Source organism: Artemia sp. Qi Xiang Cuo, chromosome 15, assembly GCF_049724085.1.
Source record: "Artemia sp. Qi Xiang Cuo chromosome 15, ASM4972408v1, whole genome shotgun sequence".
Classification (NCBI taxonomy): Eukaryota; Metazoa; Arthropoda; class Branchiopoda; order Anostraca; family Artemiidae; genus Artemia; species Artemia sp. Qi Xiang Cuo.
The window spans coordinates 3,344,852-3,362,644 of record NC_142808.1 but is presented as its reverse complement, the minus strand read 5'-3'; the positions used below and the strand labels follow the sequence as shown (position 1 = coordinate 3,362,644).

At 34.1% G+C, this 17,793-nt stretch overlaps 1 protein-coding gene across 3 annotated transcripts in view; it reads right to left on the bottom strand.

Moving 5' to 3' along the window:
* Positions 1-17,793, bottom strand: part of Oatp74D (Organic anion transporting polypeptide 74D) — a 204,348-nt gene that overhangs the window by 6,541 nt on the left and 180,014 nt on the right. For all 3 annotated transcript variants that reach the window (XM_089101351.1, XM_089101353.1, XM_089101352.1), the window contains exons 9-11: positions 16,787-16,856; positions 14,195-14,348; positions 1,341-1,563 (exon numbers count right to left, since the gene is read on the bottom strand). In XM_089101351.1, coding sequence (XP_088957477.1) covers positions 1,341-1,563; positions 14,195-14,348; positions 16,787-16,856 — 447 coding nt within the window. The remainder of the gene's footprint in view (positions 1-1,340; positions 1,564-14,194; positions 14,349-16,786; positions 16,857-17,793) is intronic.

Sequence of the window (17,793 nt, the reverse complement as noted above, 5' to 3'; positions counted from 1 at the left end):
TTGACTCCACCAGAAAAAAAAAATCAAATGACGTTTAAAGACGATATTTGGGAGCTCACTAGTGAAGCGGGATCTAAAGTCATCGAAACTCACGACAAGCAGATGGTTCTTAGACTGATATTCGTAAGCTACAAAAATAGCTAGAATTCGAAATTGAATCCAGGTCGTAGAGGTGGTGAAAATGGCAAAATTTGTCAGATGCAGGTCTCTGCGTTTATTCTATCTCTACGATCATGACTGCTAGTTGAAAGTGTTTCTGGCTAGTGTTTTTAGCACTAAATTCAAATCAGTACCCTCATGGCTTTAAAACAACCTATGAATATTGTCGTTTTCTTTATTTTATAAATTTATAATTTTATGAAATGAAAAGTGTTTTTGAAAACCTTGAAGAATCGTAACTGAGACCCCATTCTAATTCCAATTTATGGATATAAGTTGATTAGGACACTGGGATGTTGACCAAATTTCAAATATTTTTTTTTTGCAATTTAAATTTATCCTTTTTAGAATTTGCTTTATACTTTTCGCATTAACAACTGAATAAATTAATTTCATGCGCAATTATGTACGGTATTCGTATATTTTTCTATAAAAAAATGACAGCCTCACGGAGCACACTCGTGATGCTCATCGGGGAGGAGCAAGAATGACTCCTCCCCATTCTAGATCCGTTAAACCAGTTGTCCCTGCCCAATCCCATCTATTCTTATAACACAAAATGACTGGAAAGGAAAATACAAAAACTTTTTTTTATTTTGTCGAAGAATTATTATTATCATTAAGGATGTTAATGTTTATCTTGTGGGAAATACGAGGAGAATGCAGGATTGATTGATTAAGTAGTAGCTAATTGGGTAATTCAACTATTAGTCAATTGGTCCATGAGCGAAAATGGATTGATTTAAAAAATAACTGGAAAATGATGTTTTGATTTTATGTTTATATATTTTGATTTTTTTTGTGAAGATAAAAAACGGTATTTTCAAAATCTAAAGGGGAGGGGGTGCAACTTCGTGTTTCCCATTTTTTTTAATGACAATATTTACCCAAGATGTACATTTGGTATGTTTTCCAACAATTCGTAGGATATAAGTTCAATTATGCAAAATGTACTTTAGGATATATTTTAGTCGTGATCAAAGGTCGTATCCGAAAGCATTTTTTCGCCTATTCTTTAGTTATATCGTCCCCCCCCCCAGCAATGACTCTAAAAATACCTTTTTTTGCTAATTACATTGAAGAATGACTTTTTGGAATTTGCGCAGAAATAAATGAAAAAACACACCCCCCCCCTTGTATTTTGAATTCATTATTCATTAATAGACAAAATTTCAACTTACCAAAAAGACCAATAGCAAAATGGACTAAACCAAGGGCCATTGCCTTTTCTCTAGGCTCAACACAGCGCAACGTCAGCAGCATAGAACCTACTTCTGAAGTGGAATGCAACAAGACAAAAAATGAAAATATTCCCAAATACCAATAGAAATTAGGACAGTTTAAGCTGCAGTATCCTTTGGTAGCTGTTCCAGTTGAGTTTCCTGTGCATATGCAATCGGAGTACTATATAAAAATAAAATGTTGGATAAGAAAGATGAAAAGGGAAAGAACGAGAAAGAGGAAAAACGTAAATAACAATAGGATATGTAATATTTCATTGTATAGGGATATGCACTAAGCAAAAAGCTATAAAATTGAACATGCGAGGCTCTTTGCTACCTCGGAAAGGAAAAGGGTTAGATGAAAAACTTTTAGGAATGGGTTCAGAGCATAGACTGAACATAGACAGAAGACTGAAGACTGAACATAGACAGAAGACTGAAGACAGAAGACTGAATAGACTGAAGCATAGACAGAGCATAGAGCAAGAAAGGTGTTCTCAAGCTCCCATCGTTATTCCTTTCCCATTTCTAAGGCTTAGGAAATTGCATAAAAACAGGTTTATATCAAGGTAAACCTATTAACCTTGAAATTGAATGACGTCACATTCAAATACATTTAAAGAGCAAAAAAGATACATGATGGTATTGTATTATTCATTGTATTGTAGTATTATACACTATAGGGTAGGATAATATTATACATTGTATAAAAGGTATTGTATTCAGATAATATTTTCCATTACTATACAATAAAATATGCCTAGAGGACAACCCAAAAAAAATATTAAGTTAATAGTTTTCCTCTTCCTTCACGTCAATACACGTAAAAATTTGAATAACCGTAAATATTAACATTAATAACATTAAATATTATTAAATATCAATAACAGTAAAATTAAATATTAATATAATTAAATATAATTAATTTAAATCGGGATTTAGCAAACTAAGGAGGCTCAAAACATTTTCTTGTATTTGGTTTAGGTTTATTTAGGAAAATGTTGCTTTTGTCACACAAGTTCGTTCTAGTTTATTTAAACTTCGTGCCCTTTGGGGGAGAAAAGGGCTTGAGCTCTACCCCAAAGACGTTGCCAGGCAAAGCTTGGACCTGAAAATGTTCCTGTAAGTTTTATTCACCTAAATGAGCAACTTTTCAAGGTGGCAAAAACCCTTTCACCTGGAATTTTATCTAAAATAGATATCCACTAAAAAAATGAAATCCAGGTCTGGGCCCCCACTCCCTTTCCAAAACATAAATTCACATACTCAAGACGCTTCCAATGAGGAGGGGGCTGCATAATCCTCTCTCCCCCTTGTCTTCAATAGCCTTCAACTGTTGGAGACTTCGACACATTTAGATTACTTTTACAGCAATGATCACAACGCATTACAGCAACGCTTAAGAAAATGTTTTCCAGCTTGTTTGAAGGATATATTTAAATATTGAATGTTTATATTGAATGAATATTGAATGTTAAATATTTAAATATTGAGCCCCGCTGTCCATATATTGAAGTATAATTTGGATTTCGACCCCCAAGAGCTATTCAACTCACCCTCCCAAGCAGTAAAATGGTAGAAAATCCTTACACCCCCTCAGAGGAGCAGCTCCAGCATTTTTATTTGGGGGCAAGAGGAGTACATATCCAGATAGTCAAGGGTCATTGGCTATTTAATAGTTTTTCTCTAAATCATTTGGGGAATGCACCCTTGCCCCCCCCCACCCCCGAAATGACGCCCCTGCCCTCCCTCCAAAACAAAATATTTGAGAAATTTCCTTGTAAAGCGGCACAAAAGTTAACAGATATTAAGTGGAACTAAGAGCTTTGCAACACAACCTTCCAAGTAAGATAGAAAAGTTGGTGATCCCTCCCCCAAAATAAGATACATTCTTAAAAATAAAAATAAAGTTTTAATCAAGCATAAAATAAAGATATAAAACTGCATCACTTTAGGAATATTTGAGAGATTTCCCATGTAAACCGGCACTAAGCTTAAAGAGATTTTAAGCGGCGCTAAGAGCTGTCAAACATACCTTTCAAGTACGAAAAGATAGAAAAATCAGTGACTCCTCCCCGCAAAAGGAGAAACATTCTTTAAAAATTCGAAACCAAATTTTAATCAAACACAAAATAAAGATCTAAGACATTGTATCTGTTTGAAAGTATTCGAGAGATTTCCTAGTAAAGCGGCACTCAACAACAGATTTTAAGCAGCGCTAAGAGCTATCATACATGATTTTCCAGAAGGAAAAGGGTAGAAAAATCAGTACCACTTCCCCCCAAAAGAAGAAAATCTAAAGAAGAAAAAATTCAAAAGTAAATTTAAATCAAATTCGAAATTGAGACCCTATACACTCATCCGTTTGACAATATTTGAGAAATTCCATAGAAAAGTAATTCTAAACATAACAAACCTTAAGCAGCGCTAAATAGTCTATAATCTCCATAGAATAAACATAACAGACCTTAAGCAGCGCAAAATAGTCCATAATCTCCATATAAAAATAATTCTAAACGTAAAAGACCTTAAGCAACGCTAAATAGTCCATAATCTCCATAAAAAAGTAATTCTAAACGTAACAGACCTTAAGCATCACTAAATAGTCCATAATCTCCACAGAAAATTAATTATAAACGTAACAGACCTTAATCAGCGCTAAATAGTCCATAATCTCCATAGAAAAGTAATTCTAAACATAACAGACCTTAAGCAGCGCTAAATAGTCCATGATCTCCACAGAAAAATAATTCGTAACAGACGTTAAGCAGCGCTAAATAGTTCATAATCTCCATAGAAAATTAATTCTAAACGTAACAGATCTTAAGCAACGCTAAATAGTCCATACATAAAAAAGTAATTCTAAACGTAACAGACCTTAAGCAGCGCTAAGTAGTCCATAATCTCCATAGAAAAGTAATTCTAAACATAACAGACCTTAAGTAGCGCTAAATAGCCCATGATCTCCAGACCTTAGAAAAGTAATTCTAAACGTAACAGACCTTAAGCAGCGCTAAATAATCCATGATCTCCATAGAAAGGTAATTCTAAGCGTAACAAATCTTAAGCAGCGCTAAATAGTCCCTAATCTCCATAGAAAAGTAATTCTAAACGTAACAGATCTTAAGCAGCTACGTAGTCCCTAATCTCCATAGAAAAGTAATTCTAAATGTAACAGACCTTAAGCAGCGCTAAATAGTCCATAATCTCCATAGAAAATTAATCCTAAACGTAACAGATCTTAAGCAACGCCAAATAGTCCATAATCTCCATAGAAAAATAATTCTAAACGTAACAGACCTTAAGCAGCGCTAAAAAGTCCCTAATCTCCAAAGAAAAGTAATTCTAAACGTAACAGACCTTAAGCAGCGCTAAATAGTCCATAATCTCCATAGAAAATTAATTCTAAACGTAACAGATCTTAAGCAACGCTAAATAGTCCATAATTTCCATAGAAAAGTAATTCTAAACATAACAAATTCAAATTCATTTAATTCAAAAACAAGACATAACTCTCGTGGGCAAAGCCCAAATATGATGTCTCTTAGTCATAATTAGCAAAATAAAGTTGTGCGATAAAACTTCGTCAGGATAAAATAAACTAAATAATAAAAACACTAGAGATCATAGTGATATTTCACACAGCTTACCACAGAGCTTTTTCTGTCGTGCATTATGTTATAGGGGATTGCGGTGAGTTTCGGAACGTTATCAGCTACGGCCCGGGGTGGACAAGATCTTATAGGGACAGAAGGTGGGGGAAGGAATGATCGGTAGGTGGAATGTAGAGGGAGGAAGGAGCCAAGTCTCTGGCATAATTTGTCTCGACGGAAAGAAAGGGATTCAAGTTTAAATTCCTTGAGGTAAAACGAGTAAGGTAGAGAGGAACCGCCATAAATGATTTGCAGTGATCTCTTCTGAACTTGTTCTATTTTATCAGTTTCATCCTGGGTTAGGGCAAAGTGCCAAACCGGACAAGCATATTCAGCTAAGGGGCGGATGAAAGTGTGAAATGTTAGTTTCAGCTTTTCCTTAGGAACTCGAAATTTTTTCAGTGTTTTTAGCATTTGGATTGCGCCGTTAGCTTTTTTTTACAATTGTTTTTGTATTCTCCCGCCATGAGAGGTCAGAAGAAATCACCACACCAAGTAAAGGTATTTTATGGCTTATTAGCTCGGAAGCTATAGGAGGTTTGAAAGATAGTTGAGTATTCTGAAGAAAAGAAAATGCTGTGACCAAGTATTTGTCTTTATTCACAACCATATTTAGTTCAGTTGCCTCTGAGGTAACTTGGTCAATGAAACCAGCAGCATTGCTCGTCGAATCCTTGGATACGATTTCCGTTAAGGACAATTCGTCAACGTATTTCCATCTGTCCTCCAGCTCAGCGGCAATTTCATTTATCATGAGGAGGAAGACCAGCGGCCCGATCACAGTTCCTTGTGGAATTCCACAAAAAACTGGCAGAGAAGTGGAAAATTGGTCTTTATTCTTCACAGTTTGCTCTCTATTTGTTAAGAAGCTCTTGATGATTTTAATAATAAAGATGGGTATATTTTTTCTACCATTTTTTCTAAAAGGATTTTGTGATCAACAAGCTAAATAGTCCATAATCTCCTTAAAAAGTAATTCTAAACGTAACAGACCTTAAGCAGCGCTAAATAGTCCATGATCTCCATAGAAAATTAATTCTAAACGTAACAGATCTTAAGCAACGCTAAATAGTCCATAATCTCCATAGAAAATTAATTCTAAACGTAACAGATCTTAAGCAACGCTAAATAGTCCATACATAAAAAAGTAATTCTAAACGTAACAGACCTTAAGCAACGCTAAATAGTCCATAATCTCCATAAAAAAAAGTAGTTCTCAACGTAACAGACCTAAAGCAGCACTAAATAGTCCATAATCTCCATAGAAATTAATTCTAAACGTAACAGATCTTAAGCAACGCTAAATAGTCCATAATCTCCATAGAAAATTAATTCTAAACGTAACAGATCTTAAGCAACGCTAAATAGTCCATAATCTCCATAAAAAAAAGTAGTTCTCAACGTAACAGATCTTAAGCAACGCTAAATAGTACATTATCTCCATAGAAAATTAATTCTAAACGTAACAGATCTTAAGCAACGCTAAATAGTCCATAATCTCCATAAAAAAAAGTAGTTCTAAACGTAACAGATCTGAAGCAACGCTAAATAGTCCATGATCTCCATAAAAAATTAATTCTAAACGTAACAGATCTTAAGCAACGCTAAATAGTCCACAATCTCCATAGAAAATTAATTCTAAACGTAACAGATCTTAAGCAACGCTAAATAGTCCATAATTTCCATAAGAAATTAATTCTAAACGTAACAGACCTTAAACAGTGCTAAATAGTCCATGATCTCCATAGAAAATTAATTCTAAACGTAACAGATCTTAAGCAACGCTAAATAGTCCATACATAAAAAAGTAATTCTAAACGTAACAGACCTTAAGCAACGCTAAATAGTCCATAATCTCCATAAAAAAAAGTAGTTCTCAACGTAACAGATCTTAAGCAACTCTAAATAGTCCATGATCTCCATAGAAAATTAATTCTAAACGTAACAGATCTTAAGCAACGCTAAATAGTCCACAATCTCCATAAAAAAAAAGTAGTTCTCAACGTAACAGACCTAAATCAGCAATAAATAGTCAATAATCTCCATAGAAATTAATTCTAAACGTAACAGATCTTAAGCAACGCTAAATAGTCCATAATCTCCATAGAAAATTAATTCTAAACGTAACAGATCTGAAGCAACGCTAAATATTCAATAATCTCCGTAAAAAATTAATTCTAAACGTAACAGATCTTAAGCAGCGCTAAATAGTCCATGATCTCCATATAAAATTAATTCTAAACGTAACAGAACTTAAGCAACGCTAAATAGTCCACAATCTCCATAGAAAATTAATTCTAAACGTAACAGATCTTAAGCAACGCTAAATAGTCCATAATTTCCATAAAAAATTAATTCTAAACGTAACAGACCTTAAACAGTGCTAAATAGTCCATGATCTCCATAGAAAATTAATTCTAAACGTAACAGATCTTAAGCAGCGCTAAATAGTCCATGATCTCCATAGAAAAGTAATTCTGAACGTAATAGACCTTAAGCAGCGCTAAATAGTCTATGATCTCTATAGAAAAGTAATTCTAAACGTAATAGATCTTAAGCAGCGCTAAATAGTCCATGATCTCCATAGAAAAGTAATTCTAAACGTAACAGACCTTAAACAGCGCTAAATAGTCCATGATATACATATAAAATTAATTCTAAACGTAACAGACCTTAAGCAGCGCAAAATAGTCCAAGATCTCCATAGAAAAGTAATTCTAAACGTAACAAACCTTAAGCAGCGCTGAATAGTCCATGATATACATATAAAATTAATTCTAAACGTAACAGACCTTAAGCAGCGCTAAATAGTCCAAGATCTCCATAGAAAAGTAATTCTAAACGTAACAAACCTTAAGCACCGCTAAATAGTCCATAATCTCTCCATATAACTAGCTACATGAACGATCATTTAATGAACATTAACGAACAACACCAACAAACGAATATTTCCGTTAATTGGTAGCACTGTAGAGGTATACAAACAAGGGACGGTTATTTGGCCTCTCCTTCCGACACCCACTGAAGGAATAATATGACTCGCTTACGAAAATACAGAACAGAAATAAACCAATGGAATTACGATAGCATTTTTGACACGAAAGTATAAGACGATAATATCTCTTTTTCTCTTTGAAATGTATAGCACAATTTTCTGAGAAGAATGCCTACAGAAAAATGTATATACTTTCAGCGATCAAAGTGATTGAATCGTGAGTTTGTCATATATCATTGTTCCTTCACTTAAAGACTATTCATACCAAGACCGTTTGAAAAAATTATCGCTCCCAAGTCTCTCATACCAGTTTTTGAGAGGAGATCTTATTGAAGTATATAAAATACGCAAAAGATACTACGACAACATCCCTCCAGAAGAGATAATAACATTCAAGAATAATAACCTGAGAGGAAAGAAAAACGAGCAAAAATGGGGTTTTTATAGGCCAAATGACGATACTGAAAAAACAAAGCGAATATTTCGAGAGGACAAACGCCTCTCTTCTTCAGCGCGAAACGAAACGATGTATCAATAAAAGCCAAAAATTGAAAGAATTAAAACCAACTACCTAACAACCATAAAAGCGAGTTATTCGCCAATATCCGCGATTTGCACAAAATCCAAAAAACATGAACTGCCATCGACGGATACTAGCGAGCAACTGACAAATGAAAGGAATCAATTCATTCACTCGAAAAAACAAAACGAACCAGCAATTAAATAAGTTGGAAAACTATGTCGTTTGATTTTGGATTTTAATTAAGGCATTTCTTACAAACACCCTTTGAGACCTAAGGAGTTGTTCATGTGTTTGATTAGATAACTGGGAAAGTGGTTCAAAGTTTATTTCAGGGATTACTAACGTATCAGCTTGTCTTTTGAGAAAACCGAAATATGACTCGTTTATTCTTAAATCACCGGAATCTCTGTTTAAAGCTAGACCTAAATGTTGGTATTTATAAATTTCAACAGCTTCTCTGTAGTGCTGGACAATACCTTTATCATGCGAAATAAGACTAGCTTGACTAAACAAAATAGTATGGTCTGGTTTTTCAAAAATGTGCTCTGCAAGGGCAGAGTCAAAATTTTCTGGTTTTTTCCGCTTTTTAAGTGTATTATTAATTGAACTAGAGTGCTGGGTTAATCTATCTGTTAGTCGCTGATTTGTTCTTCCGATATACCAAAGACCACACGAACACGGAATTCTGTAGACACCGGAGTTTTCACCTATCGGTATAGGGTCTTTACCTTGATAAATTTGGGACCTGATAGTTTTTCTGGGTCTATAATAAGTGTAAATGTTATTTTTCCTTAGATTTTTTGAAATGTGGTCTGAAATCCCTTTAATGTATGGGAGACCAAGATAAACTGAATTTTCCCTTTGATTTGTGTTTTCTGTGGAACTATCTGATAATCTTTTAAAGCGTTTTGTAATTACAGAATTTATTAAACTAATTGGATAACCATTCCCAAATAAAATATCTCTAAGGTGGTTGAGTTCTAAATCCAAGAAACGTGTTGAACAAACTTTCAATGCTCCATCAACTAGAGAAGTGACAACTCCTCTTTTCACAGCAGGAGAATGATTGGAGGAATAACTTAAGTAACGGTCATTATGTGTGGGTTTTCTATATGCACTAAACTCGAAACATGAATCATTTCGGTGCACCAGAACAGCTAAGAAAGGAAGACGCCTCTCTATCTCTAATTCCTGAGTAAATTTCAGTTTTGGATCCAAGGAGTTGAGCAAGTGAAGAAAAGAACCCAGAGACTCGTCACCATGCTCCCATAAATAAAAATGTCACTTTAAAACGAACCCAAAATTCAGGTTTACAAGAACTTTGCAAAATAGCCCTTTCTTCAAGGTCTTCCATGAAAATATCAGCCTGTATTGGAGAAAGGGGGCACCCATGGAGAGCCCATATTTCTGTCTATAAAAAATGCCTCTGTAATGGAAATAAAAAGAAGTTTTGTTACAAAGGGCTGTAAGCGAAAGAAGTGTCTGATTCGAAAGAGTAGAATTTTCTGATATAGATGGGTTAGAATTAAGTTTATGCTCCAAAATCTGTTCGGCCTTTTGAGGATCACAATCGGTATACATTGAATCTGCATCAAAACTGCCAATTCTTGTATTTGGTTTAACCGAAACTTGCTTTACCTTGGAAACAAAATCAGCGGAATTTTTAATATAGGATTTTTGAGCCTGAATTAGTGGAAAAAATATCACAGATAATAATTTCCCTATTTTTGCTGTAGGAGAATTAAAAGAAGAAACAATGGGTCGAAGTGGATTACCGGGCTTATGAACTTTAGGAAGACCATAAAAGCGAGGGGACGTGCAACCGCGTGGGTAAAACCTTTTGTACAACTGATCTGTAATTTCACCTTTTCCTTTTAGATAAGAAAGCTCTTTACGGACTTCCTGTACAAATTTTTCTGTGGGATCGGTAACTAATTGTTCATATGTGTTAGAATCATTTAAAATTTCTCTGATTTTTTTGTCGTAATCATCTGAATCTAATACAACAACAGTATTGCCTTTATCGGCTTTCGTAATAATCCTGGAATGATCTTTTTTAATGCGTGTAAGACCAAGTGTTCATTTTTACTAAAATTTTTTAAATTTCGATTATTATGAACAATTAGCAAAAAATGAACACTTTAGCAAATTAGCAAATTAGCAATTTTTAGTAAAAATGAACACTTGGTCTTACACGCATTAAAAAAAGATCATTCCAGGATTATTACGAAAGCCGATAAAGGCAATACTGTTGTTGTATTAGATTCAGATGATTACGACAAAAAAATCAGAGAAATTTTAAATGATTCTAACACATATGAACAATTAGCTACCGATCCTACAGAAAAATTTGTACAGGAAGTCCGTAAAGAGCTTTCTTATCTAAAAGGAAAAGGTGAAATTACAGATCAGTTGTACAAAAGGTTTTACCCACGCAGTTGCACGTCCCCTCACTTTTATGGTCTTCCTAAAGTTCATAAGCCCGGTAATCCACTTCGACCCATTGTTTCTTCTTTTAATTCTCCTACAGCAAAAATAGGAAAATTCTTATCAGTGATATTTTGCCCACTAATTCAGGCTCAAAAATCCTATATTAAAAATTCCGCTGATTTTGTTTCCAAGGTAAAGCAAGTTTCGGTTAAACCAAACACAAGAATTGACAGTTTTGATGCAGATTCAATGTATACCAATTGTGATCCTCAAAAGGCCGAACTGTTTTTGGAGCAAAAACTTAATTCTAACCCATCTATATCAGAAAATTCTACTCTTTCGAATCAGACACTTCTTTCGCTTACAGCCCTTTGTAACAAAACTTCTTTTATTTCCATTACAGAGGCATTTTTTATAGACAGAAATATGGGCTCTCCATGGGTGCCCCCTTTCTCCAATACAGGCTGATATTTTCATGGAAGACCTTGAAGAAAGGGCTATTTTGCAAAGTTCTTGTAAACCTGAATTTTGAGTTCGTTTTAAAGATGACATTTTTTATTTATGGGAGCATGGTGACGAGTCTCTGGGTTCTTTTCTTCACTTGCTCAATTCCTTGGATCCAAAACTGAAATTTACTCAGGAATCAGAGATAGAGAGGCGTCTTCCTTTCTTAGATGTTCTGGTGCACCGAAATGATTCATGATTCGAGTTTAGTGTATATAGAAAACCCACACATAATGACCGTTACTTAAGTTATTCCTCCAATCATTCTCCTGCTGTGAAAAGAGGAGTTGTCACTTCTCTAGTTGATAGAGCTTTGAAAGTTTGTTCAACACGTTTCTTGGATTTAGAACTCAACCACCTTAGAGATATTTTATTTGGGAATGGTTATCCAATTAGTTTAATAAATTCTGTAATTACAAAACGCTTTAAAAGATTATCAGATAGTTCCACAGAAAACACAAATCAAAGGGAAAATTCAGTTTATCTTGGTCTCCCATACATTAAAGGGATTTCAGACCACATTTCAAAAAATCTAAGGAAAAATAACATTTACACTTATTATAGACCCAGAAAAACTATCAGGTCCCAAATTTATCAAGGTAAAGACCCTATACCGATAGGTGAAAACTCCGATGTCTACAGAATTCCTTGTTCGTGTGGTCTTTGGTATATCGGAAGAACAAATCAGCGACTAACAGATAGATTAACCCAGCATTCTAGTTCAATTAATAATACACTTAAAAAGCGGAAAAAAACAGAAAATTTTGACTCTGCCCTTGCAGAGCACATTTTTGAAAAACCAGACCATACTATTTTGTTTAGTCAAGCTAGTCTTATTTCGCATGATAAAGGTATTGTCCAGCACTACAGAGAAGCTGTTGAAATTTATAAATACCAACATTTAGGTCTAGCTTTAAACAGAGATTCCGGTGATTTAAGAATAAACGAGTCATATTTCGGTTTTCTCAAAAGAGACGCCGATACGTTACTAATCCCTGAAATAAACCTTGAACCACTTTCCCAGTCATCTAATCAAACACATGAACAACCCCTTAGGTCTCAAAGGGTGTCTGCAAGAAATGCCTTAATTAAAATCCGAAATCAAACGACATAGATTTCCAACTTATTTAATTGCAGGTTCGTTTTGTTTTTTCGAGTGAATGAATTGATTCCTTTCATTTATCAGTTGCTCACTAGTATCCGTCGATGGCAGTTCATGTTTTTTTGGATTTTGTGCAAATCGCGGATATAGTCGAATAACTCGCTTTTATGGTTGTTGGGTAGTTGGTTTTAATTCTTTTAATTTTTGGCTTTTATTGATACATCGTTTCGTTTCGCGCTGAAGAAGAGAGGCGTTTGTCCTCTCGAAATATTCGCTTTGTTTTTTCAGTATCGTCATTTGGCCTATAAAAACCCCATTTTTGCTCGTTTTTCTTTCTTTATGTGATGTCAGGCCAATGTGGTTTAAGAAATTATCTTAACCTGAGAGGTTACGAGTTTAAGCTAACCGATGAACGTTTCAGAAGAAATGTTGGTAGATGGGCATTCAGCAACCGCATTGTCTCCGAGTGGAACGCCCTACCGTCAGACACTGTAGACTCAGATTCAGTCAATGCATTTAAGAACAAAATTAGCAATCATTATAGTGAAAAAGCATTTGATTATTTAACTTTTCTAGATAGAGGCCCAAGCCTGTTTTCGCAATATATTATTATTATTATTATATATTTAAACAAGTTTTGCGCTTAACTTTCCTACTACATCACTGGAGATCTCCCCCCCCCCCGTATCACCCCCGACCATATTCAGGTATGACTGTTGTAAATTTTGTAAGGCTGTTTTCTGAATACTCGTACATGTATTCTTCCCAAAAACTTTATAAAAACTTGCAAATACTCACAAAATAATTAAAGAAAACCAGTATAAAATGCTCCCATGTTTGCTAGTTTCAAAACTGCAAAACGCCAACATTACTTACAAAACAACTCACAAAATAAATACAAAATACTGAGATATGTATTCTTACAAAAGAATCACACAGTATTTACATAATTATAAAAAAATGTATCACATAGTGTGCATAGAATATTCACTTATGTTTCTTTTCCAAAAACTCACAATTTAATTCACACAGTGCGCACAAAATAATTTATAAACTAAACTACTGACATTTTTGTTCTTCCCAAAAACCCACAAAATACTTAAATATTTCTACAAAAAAACTCGCATAATAAGTGGAGAAAACCATATGTTTGTTCTTCCAAAACACCAACTAATTCACAACACACGTGAAAATACTCACATATGTATTCTTTCCAAAAACTCAGACAACTCACATACTGCTAACAAAATGAATCGCATAGCAATTATAGAATACTCACTTATTCTACACTCACTAGTATAGAACACTAAACACCCCAAATATGTGCTCTTCCCAAAACAAAAAAAAAACTCAAATAAAATAAAGCATATAATAAGCACAGAATAACCACATATATTATCCTTTCCAAAACACAGAAAATCCTCACTAAATAATTTACAACGCAAGTGAAGATACTCACACTTGTGTTAATAGCCACATATATGTTGTTTCCAAAATATAAAATACTCACAAAATAATTCGCAACATAAAATACCCAATCATACTCACAAACTACCCCCCAAAAAACTTACAAAATAACTCGTAAAATAGTCAAATTACACTTACATAGATACTCCTCCCATTTGAGTCAAGAACTATTTCTTCACAACCGGCATGACACACTGAAAAATAAGTTTTCCCGTCAGATGAACAGACAGGAGAAAATTTTCCCACATCGCAGCTACACGTTTCATTGCATGGATTCGTCAATTGTTTTTCGCTAAAAGGAACCAAAATGTCAAAATGTCAATAATGATAGCCGGTACGTAAATAAAAATCACTTCTGAAATAAAAAAAAATTAATAAAAAGTAAAGAAAACGGAATATTATAAGAAAACACGTCGTGGAAAAACTGTTACTAATTTCTAGATAAAAATCTAAAACAAATCGAGGACAGATAAAAATATCAATAAAAACAGGATGGTATCGACTATGTTCTTTAACAATTTCTTATAGCCATTTGTATATTCAAAATGGGGAAATAGAAAAAGCACAAGTAGAAAAAAAGGAAAAATAGATTATAAAGAAAGAAACAATAAGAAAAACTATAATGAGAATATAGATCGTTCTTCCTACGTAATCGTTAATTTCAACTTTATTAAGGAGCGTATAAACAGGATTGCCACACGCAGTTTATTTTTATTATTTGTTGAACGTTTTTTTTAATACTTGTGAGTACGTCTTGTAGAAGTACTTTTTTTAAAATACGTTCATGTTATTAAATTATGGAAAATTTAACTTACAAAAAAAAATTGTAAACATGCCTGAAGTATTTCTTAGTCAGTTTAGTACCACAAACATAGAAAATTTTGTAAGACAATACTTTTTCCAGCTTGAAGTACTTTTTTGCCGGTAAGACGAAGTGGTAATAGAAAAAATGAAGTGACAGCCCTGAGTATATAAATTCTAGTTTTTGTTTTAAGACCTAAAGGTTTGGACAATCAGTTGTAAACATGATGTTTCACAGACAAGGTAGCATACTCTTTAGCAAGCGAATGAATAGATGAATACTTATCAAGATATTGAAAACTTATCAAGTTACAGAAAAATGAAGCAAAAAACGAGAAACTAAAAGACAAAAATAACATAAGCTTCGTAACAAATAAAAATATTACTCTTAGTAGAAAAGTAAAAACAAAATAAGATCCTTCAACCGCACAAAGAAAACTTCACAAAACCAGCATAGACTTTGAAAGAGTAGAAGGCAACTTAAATTTGCAACGATTTTAAATCGCAGTCGTAAAACAGCCAATGTCATTTAGCGGTGGTATGGAAGATAAGTACTTAAAGGAGGATGTACTCATTAGCACTGTAACAGGGATAGGCAGCATCATGCTGCAGCAAGTTCGAAGAAGGAGCAGAATTAAAACAGTGTATAGGGATTGGATGGCAGATGCGCGTTCAACGAGTGCTGTGCTCCTAAGTCTTGTGTCGGCAACATGTAGCTTCACACTGAAACGAATTTGACGAAGCAGCAGAAAAAGAGCCGAAGAGTATACAGCGATAATGTTTATGATGTGCTCATCGGTGCTGTTTCACCGACAGGCAGCTTCCGGCTGCAGCGAATTCGAACCAGTAGTAGAAAAACCGCCGACACTATATAGGAATTGGATGGCAGATGTGTGTTCACCGAAAGCTGTGCTCAAGGGTGCTACGTCAGTGACAGACAGCTTAAGACAGTATAGAATTTGGAATGCTAGAAGAAAAAGACTATCTAACGATTGGACGGTAAATGTGTGCTCATCCACTACTGTGACGGCGAGAGGCAACTTAATTTTGAACAGATTTCAAGCTGTAGTAGAAGAACAGTCAATGTCATTTAGCAAGTGTGGTGGAATATATTTGCTCAACGAAGGCTGTGTTCATTAGCTCCGTGACGGTGACAGGGAGCTTAACGCTGCAACGAATCTGAAGTAAAAAACAGCCAACCTTATTTAACGATCATTTCTAAAGAAATTTAGACTCGCTCACTGAATCGTTTTACTTTGTTTATAATCATTTTATAATTAATAAGTAAATATATAAATTAGAAAAAACATGTAATAAATTCGTCGATTTAAATTAACACTGCTTGAGTAAGTAATTTTACATACTAATAAGCGTAAATTTATTTCACTAAACTATGTTTATACTCCTTTACTCTGGTCCTTGTTTAATCGTTGCACTTTAGGGAACGACTTTATTTTTACTTTTGTAGCTTTTGCATATGAATAGGACGCATTTTTTTCAGTATTGTATAATGAAAAAAAGATAAAAATTGGTAAATCAGACGACGAAATTTTTCGTTGGAATTTATGCGTTTCTAAAGTCTATGCGTTGGGGGCATAGAATTATCACTCTGCAACAAAAAAAAATCGATGAACAAAATGTAAATGTTTTGAAGTATCTGGGGCTTGGGGGTGGGGATCTAATCACTTTTCAAAATCTCGTATTTGCTATAATTTTTGAGCCTACGTCACATGAATAAATATCTGTAAACTCTTAAGCAACATTTATATATTTATGCAATAAAACTAAAATAGAATAAGCAGAATAATAAATAGAATAATCAGAACAAATAGAATAATCAGAATAAAATAGAATAAGCAGGAGGCAACATCTTGTTAATATTTTCAACTGTTTTTGTATGAAATTGCAGAGAATAAACAAAAAACTTACAAAATCCCAGTTTGCTCCAATCCCGCAAAATCATTCATTTCACAACCAGTCACCATCAGTATCATCATACCTGTAACGAAAATAGCTGAGAATTTTTTTTTAGTAATCGTAGGTTATGTACGCCTAACCAGTTCTATTTACACGTTGTGAAAAAGACATTTGCGTCCTTGAGGTTTTCTATAATTTCATTGGGTGCTTTTTATGACCCACTGTTCACAACTTCAAGGTCAAAATTTTGAATGTTATTTCGACTTTAAAATTGAGAAACAGAGACGTAATTGTAAGTGCATAATAGTATAGTAGTATAGCACAACGTTATTATAGTGTAGTTTATGTACTAAATTATACTACAGTAGTTAAGCATAACGTTATAGTAGTATCGTTATTGTACTAGGGTCGTTGTACTTGTGCACGAAACTCAGGATAAACGTTGTTTCATACCACAAATATTTCGGATTTATTTCTGTCAGCTTCAAGACCAGCTCTTCAACAACCTTTGGAGGTCATTCGGGGATAAAATCCAAGAGAAGGATATCGCGGTGATTACGGATATCTAGGCCATTTTGTTCCATAATCCATACCCAAATAAAGTCTTCTTTGCTTCAGAGAGCGTAGCTACTGTAATACAAAATATTAGCTCGCCATCAAGCGAAAAAGAGTCATGTTAATTAAATCAAATAGTTCGTGGAGAAAACCAATTTAAAAGATTCGGAGGCTTAGAGTTTGGAACGATTGTGGCCGCCCACGATCGAGGTGTGTTGTGGATTTAAAACAAAAATTAAGCGATTATAAGAGGTATCTTAGGTCTGTAAGGTAATCGTGGCATGGATTGTGAATAAACGTGAATGGCGTAAAGTGATTAATTCCAAAAAGTTTGAGAATAATTATTCCTGCGGCGATGCCATAGCACCATCTATCTAGCAGAAGCATTATTCTTCTATTTTTTATTTTGTTAATTACTACGTACATACCATGTATTCTCGTCTCATTGCACCCTTTTTTTCTAT